Genomic DNA, 13476 nt, shown 5'->3' on the forward strand with positions numbered 1-13476 from the left:
ACCAATTTGACATATATTTTGGAGGGAAGACATAAAAGATTGGTAGCTGGATTAGAAACTGGGTATGAAGGAAGTTAAAGAATTGAAGATGAGCCATGAGTGAATGATGATTGTATTTACTGAGATGGGAAGGCCAGGGGAGAAGCAGATCAAGAATTCTGTTTGGACTTGCTAGGTTTAATATGTGCATTAGATGCCCAAGTAACAGATATTAGTTGATGTCCAACTAACAGATGACTACATGAGTCTTGAACTCAGGATAAATGGGAGTTAAAAACAAAAATTTGATGACCATATTCATTATTAGATTTTCTGTAAAAGCTTGGATCTGCCATATACAAAAGATTGAAGTTGGACCCTTAGATTACACTAGATACAAAAATTGACTCAAAGTGGATTAAAGACCTAAGCATAATGCCTTAAACTATAAAACTTCCAGAAGAAAATGTAGGCAGACGCTTCATGAGTTTGGAATTGACAGTGATTTCTTGGATATAACTCCAAAATTATAAGCACAAAAGCCAACATAGATACATTGGACTATATCAAATTAAAAAAAATTTGTGTATCAAAGGATACAATGGAGTAAAGAGGCATCCTGTGGAATGGGAGAAATATTTTAAGTCATACATTTTTTATATAGATTTATTATTTTAATTGGAGGCTAATTACTTTACAATATTGTATTGGTTTTGCCATACATCACATGAATCCGCCATGGGTATACACATGTTCCCCATCCTGAACCCCCCTCCCACATCCCTCCCCATACCATCCCTCTGGGTCATCCCAGTGCACCAGCCCCAAGCATCCTGTATCATGCATCGGACCTGGAGTGGTGATTCATTTCATATATGATATTGTACATATTTCAGTGCCATTCTCCCAAATCATCCCACCCTCTCCCTCTCCCACAGAGTCCAAAAGACTGTTCTATACATCTGTGTGTCTTTTGCTGTCTCGCATACAGGGTTATCATTACCTTCTTTCTAAATTCCATATATATGCGTTAGTATACTGTATTGGTGTTTTTCTTTCTGGCTTACTTCACTCTGTATAATCGGCTCCAGTTTCATCCACCTCATTAGAACTGATTCAGATTGAAGTCATACATCTGATAAAGGGTTAATATCCAGAATATATAAAGAACTCTTGCAGCTTAACAACAGGAAATTAAATAACCTGCTTAAAAGCTAGACGAAGGTCTTGAATAGACGTTGCTCCAGTGAAGAAGCACAGGTGGGCAACAAGCATAGGAAGAGGTGCTTGGCATCTTACTTCATACATGTATCAGCCCTTCATTCCTTTTTATGGCCAGATAATATTCTGTTGCATGAAGATACCGTATTTTGTTTATTCATTTATCAGTTGATGGACATTTGGGTTGTTTGGCTATTAGGGATAATGCTGCTGTGAACATTCAGGTATGTGTTTTTGTGTGGCTGAGAATTTATTTTACATCTCTTTTTCTCCCCCAGTGTCTTTCTCGAGAAGCAGGAGGCAACATGAGCATTCAGTTTCTCGGCACAGTGGTAAGTAGGAAAGGATGATTACTTTGTATGTTCTTTTAATTTACAGAGAGATCAACTGGAAAAGTGATTGGCTGGTTTTAGCCCTTGTGTTTGAACTTGGCTTCACCGTGGTTTTGCTTTGCTGTTAAGTGAGATGTCTTTGTATAAGAAATGGATTCTTTAACATGTGGGGAAAATTCTCATGATAGAATAAGTTTAGCTGTTTCTTATTAGACACAAAATAATTTTAAAAATTATTTGCAGTTTGTTGAGTCTTTGAAGTACTTTTTTCGCTGGAGACTTTCTCCCTATTTCTGATAAAAATAAAAACAGATTTTAAAAAGATGCTTTTGGATAGTGACCTTGGGGGGTTCCCTGGTAGTCTAGTGGTTAGGACCCTGTACTCTCACTGCCGAGGGCCCAGTTTCCGTCTTTGGTCAGGGAAGTAAGATCCCATAATAAGCCAGGTGGCAAAACCAAAAAACAAACAAACAAAAACAGGTGACTGATATTTTATGTTTGTTTTTTTCGCTCAGTTTTCCATCTACCTTCTTCTATTAGGTCCACATTTCTAATGAAATTGAATCATAATTTCAAAATTATATAGCTCTACATAGTGAAAAGAAACTTATTTCACACTTATTTTTCCTTATGAGTTTATAGGTACCAAATTAGTAATAGTATAATTTTCCAAAATAATTCGGTGAAAAGGATACTTTATTGTTTTAATATGATTTCTCCACTTATTGCTATGGTATTTGCATATTTCTATCTGTATTCATTTGTTAGGTATCATTTATAATCTGTAAAATGTCTGTTCATATCTTTTGGGTACGTTGTTTAGGTTGTAAATTTACATTGGGTATTTCTGTTGTCTCTGTAACTTGAGGACATCAGAGGACAAGTTTCTGGCTTAGATCAAAAGAATAGTAACTTTGCCACTGAGTTACAGAGGATATCAGTAACAATGTCCATTTACTTCATGCTTTATACTTTATATATGTATAGAGGTGTGGTATAATTTACAGATTAAAGTACATGTGAAGACACCTGTCCAATATGTAATTAAGTGTTGTACCTAAGACTTGTACTTATTCTTGCTTTTCTGATTAATAGTTATTAGTTCAGTTCAGTTGCTCAGTCGTGTCTGACTCTTTGTGACCCCATGAATCACAGCACACCAGGCCTCCCTGTCCATCACCAACTCCCAGAGTTCACCCAAACTCATGTGCATCGAGTTGGTGATGCCATCCAACCATCTCATCCTCTGTCATCCCCTTCTCCTGCTGTCCCCAATCCCTCCTAGCATCAGGATCTTTTCCAATGAGTCAACTCTTTGCATGAGGTGGCCAAAGTATTGGAGTTTCAGCCTCAGCATCAGTCCTTCCAGTGAACACTCAGGACTGGTCTCCTCTAGGATGGACTGGTTGGATCTCCTTGCAGTCCAAGGAACTTGCAAGAGGCTTCTCCAGCACCACACTTCAGAAGCATCAATTCTTTGGCACTCAGCTATCTTCACAGTCCAACTCTCACATCCATGCATGACCACTGGGAAAACCCTAGCCTTGAGTAGATGACCTTTGTTGGCAAAGTAATGTCTCTGCTTTTGAATATGCCATCTAGGTTGGTCATAACTTTCCTTCCAAGGAGTAAGCGTCTTTTAATTTCATGGCTGCAGTCACCATCTGCAGTGATTTTGGAGCCCCAAAAAATAAAGTCTGACACTGTCTCCACTGTTTCCTCATCTATTTCCCATGAAGTGATGGGACCAGATGCCATGATCTTCGTTTTCTGAATGTTGAGCTTTAAGCCAACTTTTTCACTCTCCTCTTTCACTTTCATCAAGAGGCTTTTTAGTTCCTCTTCACTTTCTGCCATAGGGTGGTGTCATCTGCATATCTGAGGTTATTGATATTTCTCCCGGCAATCTTGATTCCAGCTTGTGCTTCTTCCAGCCCAGCGTTTCTCATGATGTACTCTGCATAGAAGTTAAATAAGCAGAGTGACAGTATACAGCCTTGATGTACTCCTTTTCCTATTTGGAACCAGTCTGTTGTTCCATGTCCAGTTCTAATTGTTGCTTGCTGACCTGCATACAGGTTTCTCAAGAGGCAGGTCAGGTGGTCTGGGATTCCCATCTCTTTCAGAACTTTCCACAGTTTATTGTGATCCACACAGTCAAAGACTTTGGCATGTGCTTACTTTTTCAACTAAACAATTTAAATATTATTTAAATTCATGTCGTAAGAAATTGGATTAGGCTTCTCCAGAGAAACAGGACCAACAGAGTATGTGTCTTATGTTTTCCTATGCACAGAGAGAGATTGGTTGGTTGATTGACTTTAAGCAGTTGATACCTGTGATTGTGCAGGCAATTGCAAAACCTGCAGGGTAGTTACATTTCAAGTTCAAGGTCAGTGTGCCTGTAGTATTCCTTCCTGCTTGGGAGGTTAATCCTTTTTCTTCAACTGATTGAAAGAGGCCCACCCATGTTATTAGAGAGTAATCTGCTTTACTCAGAGTCTACTGACTTAAATGTTAACCTCATCTAAAAAAGGAAAAAGAAAGAAAACCATGGCAGTTTTCTGGAGGTCCATTGGTTAAGACTCTGTGCTGCTAATGCCGGGGGCACAGGTTTGATCCCTGGTCGGGTAACTAAGATCCTGCATGCCTTGTCCAAAAAAAAAAAAAGACAAAAAACCCTTTATAGAAACATCCAGAATACTGTTTGACCAAATATCTGAATACTGTTGGCTAGCCAAGTTGACACACAAAATTAACCATTGTGGAAGTGTTCATTTTATCCCTTAGAGGTTTTGAAGTTTTTAACAATAGACGTATTCTTCCAGAAACGGATTTACACATCTTTTCATGCAACAGTAAATTGTGAACATCTTCCTACATCATTGCATAAAGATCCATGCCACTCTTTTTTTATCAGCTACCTAGACTTTCATTATGGGTAGGGTCTTCTGGACCTCCTGTGCTCATTCTAGAAAGGGTTCTTGTGCTGTCTCTGCTATTTGTTATTGCTCCTTGCATTCTAATAGATTTCTCAGGGTTCAGACATTGAAAAAAATACTTCCTGACAGCCACAACCTGCAAAAGAAAACCCAAACCAACATAAACTTCCTCCTACAATTTTTTCTATCTCAGAAAATGGCAATTTAAGCTAAAAGTTTGTCTTTTCCTTGAATTCCCTCTTCCACCATTCTCACTGCCCCCATCCTGACCAAAGTCTTCATCACCTCTTGTCCAAATTGTTGCAGCAGCCTGTCTTCCCCCCCTCCACCCCTGCTCCCTGCTAATTAATATAGCTGTTAAAGTGATCCTTTTAAAATACACATCAGCTTAGCCAGCCTAGTTGCTCATCTTCAAACATGTCAGGCAGTAGCATCCGGGCCTCCTCACTAGCCTGTCCTCTGCCAGGCCCAGCTCTCATGGCCTCACCTAAATGCGATTACCTCCCGAAGGCGCCACTTCCACATACCGGCCCATTGAGGTTGGGGACACCAATGTATGAAGTGGGTGGAGGGGGCACGAGCATTCAGTCCATAATGTGCGTTTAGCTGTCACAGCTCTCCTCCCCAGAGCTTTTCCAGGTGATCTGTGCCTACTCAGATTGTAGATTGTCTGGGTTTTGCTTGTTTGTTTTGCTGACACATTTTTAGTGAAGCTGTGAGTTTGTGCATGTCAGATAGTATAAACTCACAAGGAAGTGGAAGAGGTTCAGTGTTTTACATAACCCAGATTCCTTACTTGAACTGTGATTCACAATAAGGATGAATATTTTGTTACTACTTGAAGAATACAGACGTTACCATTTGATTCCAAATTTTGTATTGTAATCATTGCTTGTATTTATTTTTTTTATAGTACCATTACCTTTAAAACACCACAATTCTAAGATAAAGGTATCTGTGTAAGACTGAGTTTTTTTTCTTGTGGAAACAATGCATTTGCCCGAAAGAGAAAATAACCTACGTTGCACTGAGCAGCTTCTTCATAGCTGTGCTGTTGGCATTTACCCAAGGACTCTTGAGGAACTATCAAATTATATGTCTTTGAAGCTTAGCCAGGGATCTTAATGAAACCAAATCACGCTGAACTTCCTAAAGCTCATTTAAATCTCAAATTGTACATTTTAAATTAAGTTTTTATTGATAATAAATATACTTTATTTCTTATTAGCCTTGAAAGCTTGAGTAATAATATCAGTAGAATAAACATGTTTTACAAAGATTTACCATTAAGAATGGTATTAATATGACCCTTGGTACGCTAGCACAATTAGATTTCAAAGTTAGCATTTACGAAGTAACAGCGATTAATGACAACCATCGAAAACAATTTTGAACTCCATCAGTTTAACTCAGGAGGGTAAACTTAATATGATAATTCATCTAGTTGAATTGTATCAGCTTAGCAGGAAAGTATGTAAATATGTGACCCTTACCTAGTTTCTAAATGGATGCTGTGCTGATAGATTTATCAGTTCCATTAAAGAACTTTGGGGAACTTTGGAATTTCAGCAATTGTTCCCTTGGAAGCTGAAAACCCAACCTGGTCTCATACTGGGACCATTCTGGTCTGCATATTTCCATAATTTGCCTTTGCTACTAATATGACAGCAAGACACAAATAACTGTTTCTAATAATATCAGATGGAGTTGTGGAGGACAGCATTTTAATGTAGTAAAAGACCTCCCCGCGGGGTTGTTATTGCTACTATAGAACAGCAGCTACACAGTTGCAACTGTAGTCTCTTAATTGATTCGTTTAATTAGCAAGAGCTGAAGCTTGGGCTGTATCTTGTCATCTGATAGCACAAGGCTCAAATATGCATGATTCGTATTTATAGATATAAATATGAACATCATCAAAAAGTTTCACTCTTTCTGAAAACTCCCTTATGGATATTGAACTTGAATAGAGTAAACTCCCATTTGTTGAAAATCCAAATAACTGGCAAATGAAAAGACCTAGGTTTGTTATTGTTTTCCTTTACCGGTGGGGTTCCCTGGTAGCTCAGACGGTGAAGAATCTGCTTGCAATGCGGGAAATCTGGGTTCAATCCCTGGGTCGGGAAGACCCCCTGGAGAAGGGCATGGCTACCCAGTCCAGTATTCTCGCCTGGAGAATCCCATGACAGAGGAGCCTGGCGGGCTACAGTCCATGGGGTCCCAAAGAGTCGGACACATCTGAGCGACTAAGCACCCATCTCCTTTACCAGTACTCTTTTGGGAAGTAACCTATGTCACGTTTTTGGTTATTACTGTCTTCCAAAAATCAACATCCAGAGAATGTCTTTGGTCTTCTGTACCTTATAAATCCCTCTGTCTACTATCTGACTCGTCTCTAGTCTTCACTCGCCTTTTTCTCCCTTCTCTTTTCCATCTCTTTCTCCGTATCAGGGAGGTTTCAGAAGTGACAAGGTGGCTTATTGGGATTTCTTGCATGCTAGTCCCATGTCCTTGGGTTCGCAGCCACCCAAGAGGCTTACTTTCCTGTGTAAACAGGGACATCTGAGTGAGTTACCCCTGGAACTTGACCCATTAACCCAAGCTGCCCTGGTCCCAGTTTCCTTGGATGGGGAGGAGAGGGACCTGGGAGGTGTCTGGCATAGAACCCCAGAGCCGACATCAGACGAGCACTTCTACCCAATACTCACAGGGCTCCATCCCCACGGGATCAAGCTCTCATTATTCCTGACGCTTTTCCCATCCAGTTGTAGAAAGCAGCTGTGGCCACAGGCTTGACATTTTGTCAAGGGTTGATGAAGTCTCTCTGGTTTTGTTTGTTTGTTTTTAAATTTATTTATTTATTTTAATTGTAGGATAATTACAATATTGTGATGGTTTTTGCCATCCATCAGTATGAATCAGCCATAGGCATACATGTGTCCCTTCCCTCCTGAACCCATCTCCCTGGGTTTTCTTCATACATTTTATAATGCTAAGAAAAAAGTAAAGCTTTAGCATCCCTTCCTGCATTTCCCTCCAGTGTTCAAAACTTCAGCTAAAATAGGGGTAAGATAAAGCTAAAATAGGGGTAAGATAAGATTTGATAAGGTGAGCTTCTAAGTACAGTCTTAATCTTGAACATTGTTTTAGTGGTGACGTGTTCTGCGTATACTGTACCTGACTTAAGAAGGAACTTTTAGAATATGTTTATTTTCCAGCCTTGTGAAATAGGCATGCTGAATATAATTCAAACGTGCAGTTGTTAATATCTCATTGTGTGAAGCGTTTTGAACAAAAATGTAACAGAAGTCGTGGACCGCCTGCTCCTACCTACATGCTAGGGTGTGTGACAGATGAACACAACTTGGGTGCTGCCCATCAATAGTGCACTGGCTGCGGGGAAGCGCAGACCAGCAGTGCCATCGGTACACAGTAGGTGGCAGGACGGGGTGCAGAGGTGGGTTTGCTGGCAGAGAAGAACAGAGATCTGTTTGACGTTATTCTTGTTTTGTTGTTAAGGTGTATCCCACTCTTTGTGACCCCATGGACTGTAGCCTGCCAGGCGCCTCTGTCCATGGGATTCTCCAGGTGAGAACACTGGAGTGGGTTGCCATTTCCTTCTCTTGGGGATCTTCCTGACCCAGGGATCAAATCTGCATCTCCTGCATTGGCAGGTGGATTCTTTACCACACAGCCACCTGGGAAGTCCAGTTCAGTCGCTCAGTCGTGTCCGACTCTTTGCGACCCCATGAATCGCAGCACGCCAGGCCTCCCTGTCCATCACCATCTCCCGGAGTTCACTCAGACTCACGTCCATCGAGTCCGTGATGCCATCCAGCCATCTCACCCTTGGTCGTCCCCTTCTCCTCCTGCCCCCAATCCCTCCCAGCATCAGAGTCTTTTCCAATGAGTCAACTCTTCACATGAGGTGGCCAAAGTACTGAGTTTCAGCTTTAGCATCATTCCTTCCAAAAAGCCATGGATCTATTAGCTTTACTTTTTCCTTTCTGATACAAAAGCATAAAGTGTAAACCATAGGGCATAGCTCTTTGAATAAGAACCTCCTTTTCATATCCTATTAGTCATTATTTTTTTTTTACTGAGCATACATAAAGCCTGGCGTGTGTTGGTTGTCATGGTAGTCAGTCATCTCACATTGACTGAGCGTCTATAATGTGAGGACACTGAGTTCTGGCAGTTCAAAGGAAAAAGGCATCTCTGCCAGCCATGACCCACTGCCAACCCAGGGTGTGGAAATCCTAGCATGATGAGAATGATCAGAGCCTTGTGTGAAGAAGAAGTATTCTGGGGGTTGAAAAAAAGAAATAGGGGATTATGGAAAGCTCCCTGTAAATATGTCCAGCTCATTCTTAGACTCTGGGGGTGAATAGAGTTTGAAGCAGGGACAGGGTATTCAGATAGAGGGGAACGGCGTCTGCAAAGACCCTGAGACAGCACGTTCAGAAACGGCTCTGCAGTGATGGTGGAGAAAGCACAGGGAATAAAATAAGTGAACGTAGAGAGGCATGAGATTGCCTATGTATTTAAGGGAAAGCAAGCTGGCTAGCGAGGGTGGCAGTATCACCTGAGGTGTATTTTGTTTTGTCTGGATTTTTTTTTCAAGTCGCACCACACGGCATGTTGAATCTTAGTTCCCCAACCAGGGACTGAACCTGGGCTCAGATGGAATAGATAATGAGTTGGGTTTTTGACCATTTTAAGTCTGAAATGCCAGAGGGACATGTATGATGTAAAGGAAAGATCAGGGAAATGATGAAGGGTGAGCATGTCAGTGGGTGCCTTTGGACATGAAGATGTGGTATCTGAAGCCTGCAGTAGCTAAGATCACCTGAGGGGATGGTGAAGGGACAGGCCTGGAATGGACCCCTGGGGAATGCCCACTTCCAAGGGGGAGGCTTCTAGCATCTCTAATAGAATCCTTTAAAAGTGACATTATCTATTGTCCAAATCATTTCTATTATATGTGGCTATTGGAAGCCAATTTAGTGCAACCTCAATCATGATTTCACAGTGTCCTAGGGTGTCCCTAATTATTTCAGAATGTCTCAAAATCCTGCTGCTGTCTGCCAAAGACCCTCAAAATAAAAATTAATTTTAATGAATAACATAATGCCTTACACTTGTGTGATGCTTTAGGGTTTTAGAATGCTTATTTGATTCCATCCCGTTTCTAAGAGAGACAGGCCATATAGCACCTTTAGAGTTACTCTTTGAAATATTGTCAGTTTAAAATATTTGCAATTACTCAGTTATATGATCACAAGAAATTTATGTGAACTACCAGTGATAGCTTCTGGTGAGCGATGTCGGATCCGTGATCTCCAAAGAAGATTTAGCTTCAGGACCAGGGACCAGGCTTGATCACTTAAGAGCTTTTGTGTAACAGAGTTTTATTAAAGTGACAAAGGACAGAGAAGCTTCTGACACAGACATCAGAAGGGGGATGAGAGTACCCCACTTGCTAGTCTTATCAAGGCCTTATATACTTTTACCCACTCCTACAACAAACATCTTAAATTAACAAGATTAGAACTAACAATAGTTCTAATCTTGCCAGACCCACTCCCATACATAACCTCTTAAGATAAGATTAGTAAGAAGGTTCTTGGTAAAAAGGAGAAACATGTCCTTGAGCAAGATACATTGTTGTTACATAATCCTTAGTACAGAGCTTAAGGAAACACATTGAGCCATAAGCTCTGGGCTTAAAGAAAAAAATGTTTTATGTGACTAAAACAAGGAATGTAAGAGGAAAGAGGAGAGTAAAAAGGCTGGCTTAAAACTCAGCATTCAAATAACTAAAGTCAAGGCATCTAGTCCCATCAGTTCAGTTCAGTTCAGTTCAGTTCACTTCAGTTCAGTTCAGTCGCTCAGTTGTGTCCGACTCTTTGCGACCCCATGAATCACAGCACGCCAGGCCTCCCTGTTCATCACCAGCTCCCGGAGTTCACTCAGACTCACCTCCATCGAGTCCGTGATGCCATCCAGCCATCTCATCCTCGGTCGTCCCTTTTTCCTCCTGCTCCCAATCCCTCCCAGCATCAGAGTCTTTTCCAATGAGTCAACTCTTCGCATGAGATGGCCAAAGTACTGGAGCTTCAGCTTTAGCATCCTCCCTTCCAAAGAAATCCCAGGGCTGATCTCCTTCAGAATGGACTGGTTGGATCTCCTTGCAGTCCAAGGGACTTGCAAGAGTCTTCTCCAACACCACAGTTCAAATGCATCAATTCTTTGGTGCTCAGCCTTCTTCACAGTCCAACTCTCACATCCATATATGACCACAGGAAAAACCATGGCCTTGACGAGACGGACCTTAGTCGGCAAAGTAATGTCTCTGCTTTTGAATATGCCATCTAGGTTGGTCATAACTTTTCTTCCAAGGAGTAAGCATCTTTTAATTTCATGGCTGCAGTCACCATCTGCAGTGATTTTGGAGCCCAAAAAAATAAAGTCTGACACTGTTTCCACTGTTTCCTCGTCTATTTCCCATGAAGTGATGGGACCAGATGCCATGATCTTTGTTTTCTGAATGTTGAGCTTTAAGCCAACTTTTTCACTCTCCTCTTTCACTTTCATCAAGAGGCTTTTTAGCTCCTCTTCACTTTCTGCCATAAGGGTGGTGTCATCACTTCATAGCAAATAGATGGGTAAACAATGGAAACAGTGACACACTATTTTATTCGGCTCCAAAATCACTACAGATGGTGACTGAAGCCATGAAATTAAAAGACGCTTGCTCTGTGAAAGAAAAGCTATGACCAACCTAGACAGCATATTAAGAAACAGAGACATCACTTTGCTGACAAAGGTCTGTCTAGTCAAAGCTATGGTTTTTCCAGTAGTCATGTATGGATGTGAGAGTTGGACTGTAAAGAAAGCTGAGCACCGAAGCATTGATGCTTTTGAACTATAGTGTTGGAGAAGACTCTTGAGAGTTGCTTGGACTGCAAGGAGATCCAATCAGTCTATTCTAAATGTGATTAACCCTGAATATTCATTAGAAGGACTGATGTTGAAGTTGAAACTCCAGTACTTCGGCCACCTGATATGAAGAGCTGACTCATTGGAAATGACCCTGATGCTGGGGAAGATTGAGGGCAGGAGGAGAAGGGGAAGACAGAGGATGAGATGGTTGGATGGCATCACTGACTCGATGGACATGGGTTTGAGCAAGCTCTGGGAGTTGGTGATGGACAGGGAGGCCTGGTGTGCTGCAGTCCATGGGGTCTCAAAGAGTTGGACACAACAAAGCGACTGAACTGAACTGAAGACAAGGAATTAAAAAAAATTTTTTTTTGTCCTTTTTTCTCCTTGAGAGCCCTGGACCCATTCCTCCTTGAGGGCCCTGGACTCCTTATCAGCCTACCTATGAATTAACTCTCTCACCAGCATGTTAGTTTTTTGGGAGGTGAGGGAGGGTTAGGGGGAGGTATACTAAATAAAGTTTGATTATTGTGTTTGAATCTCATATCTCCCACTTACCAGCTTTGTGACTTTGAACAAGTTACTTAACCTTTCTGGTCCTCAATTTTCCTGTCAGCAGAATGTCTACTTTTATGGAATTGGTGATGGTTGAATAAGAAAATGTTGGTAAAATGCTGAAATATAATAGGAACTTAGCCTGTAGTAGCTCAACTATTATTATAACCCCTGAAAATATTGAATACACTCTTCCTTTGCAATCATTTTGCCTCACTTTTCTCTTCCTTTTTCTCACTTGCTTTGGAGACTTGCTGTCATCTGAAATTGTAATCTCAACTGAGATCACACTTGGTAGGCAATCTACCGAAAAATTCAGAAGGAAAATATTTCTCTTTTATTTGGAAAGTCTAATTTTTGTTCATCCCATGATTTGACCTCCTCACATAGTTAACATATCATCTGTCATTGAATGCTAAAATAAAAAGTACATATTTAAACCTGTACCTATGGCAGCAGGATTCTTAAGAATGCCTGCTTCCTTGAAGCTTAATGAAGTTCACCAAGCGCAGCCTTGACTGGGAAGACTTTGGCGTGTTGTGTTTGAAAGGAAGCATAGTTTGGATATAGGACCTGATATGACAGTGCTTATGGGGCTTCACACACCAGCCTCACTTACCACTTAAGGCCCCTGTAGTGTAGTACCATGCATTGCTGATCCTTCATACATAAAATCCATTGATTTTTATTTACCTAATGATGAGAGTGATATGGAAATGGCACCTCTTCCCATGGAAGCCGAGTCAGACCGTCATTCTCAACTTGAGCATGTGTAGGAATTAACTGGGAAACTTGCTAAGAATGCAGATCCCCATGATCCAGTGAAACTGATCCCTTAGGTCTGAGTTAAAGCCTAAGAATCTGCATTTTTGAATACCAGTTTCAAGTAGCCCAAGACTAGGATTTGGAGTATATTTTCACACATGTTTAACGTAGAATTAGTATCTGATTTAGGAAGTGAGAAATAGATTTAAGGGCCTAGATCTGATAGATAGAGTGCCTGATGAACTATGGAATGAGGTTCATGACATTGTACAGGAGACAGGGATCAAGACCATCCCCAAGGAAAAGAAAGGCAAAAAAGCAAAATGGCTGTCTGAGGAGGCCTTACAAATAGCTGTGAAAAGAAGAGAGGCGAAAAGCAAAGGAGAAAAGGAAAGATATAAGCATCTGAATGCAGAGTTCCAAAGAAGAGCAAGAAGAGATAAGAAAGCCTTCTTCAGTGATCAGTGCAAAGAAATAGAGGAAAAGAACAGAATGGGAAAGACTAGAGATCTCTTCAGGAAAATTAGAGATACCAAGGGAACATTTCATGCAAAGATGGGCTCGATGAAGGACAGAAATGGTCAGGACCTAACAGAAGCAGAAGATATTAAGAAGAGGTGGCAAGAATACACGGAAGAACTGTAAAAGAAAGATCTTCACAACCCAGATAATCATGATGATGTGATCACTAATCTAGAGCCAGACATCTTGGAAAGTGAAGTCAAGTGGGCCTTAGA

General features: G+C 41.0%; 1 protein-coding gene across 1 annotated transcript in view; it reads left to right on the plus strand.

Moving 5' to 3' along the window:
* The window catches only part of PCCA (propionyl-CoA carboxylase subunit alpha), a 381462-nt gene that overhangs the window by 305681 nt on the left and 62305 nt on the right, over nucleotides 1–13476 (plus strand). The window contains exon 21 of the mRNA XM_040267408.1: nucleotides 1479–1532. Coding sequence (XP_040123342.1) covers nucleotides 1479–1532 — 54 coding nt within the window. The remainder of the gene's footprint in view (nucleotides 1–1478; nucleotides 1533–13476) is intronic.

The sequence above is a fragment of the Oryx dammah genome, unplaced genomic scaffold (assembly GCF_014754425.2).
Source record: "Oryx dammah isolate SB20612 unplaced genomic scaffold, SCBI_Odam_1.1 HiC_scaffold_24, whole genome shotgun sequence".
Taxonomy (NCBI): Eukaryota; Metazoa; Chordata; class Mammalia; order Artiodactyla; family Bovidae; genus Oryx; species Oryx dammah.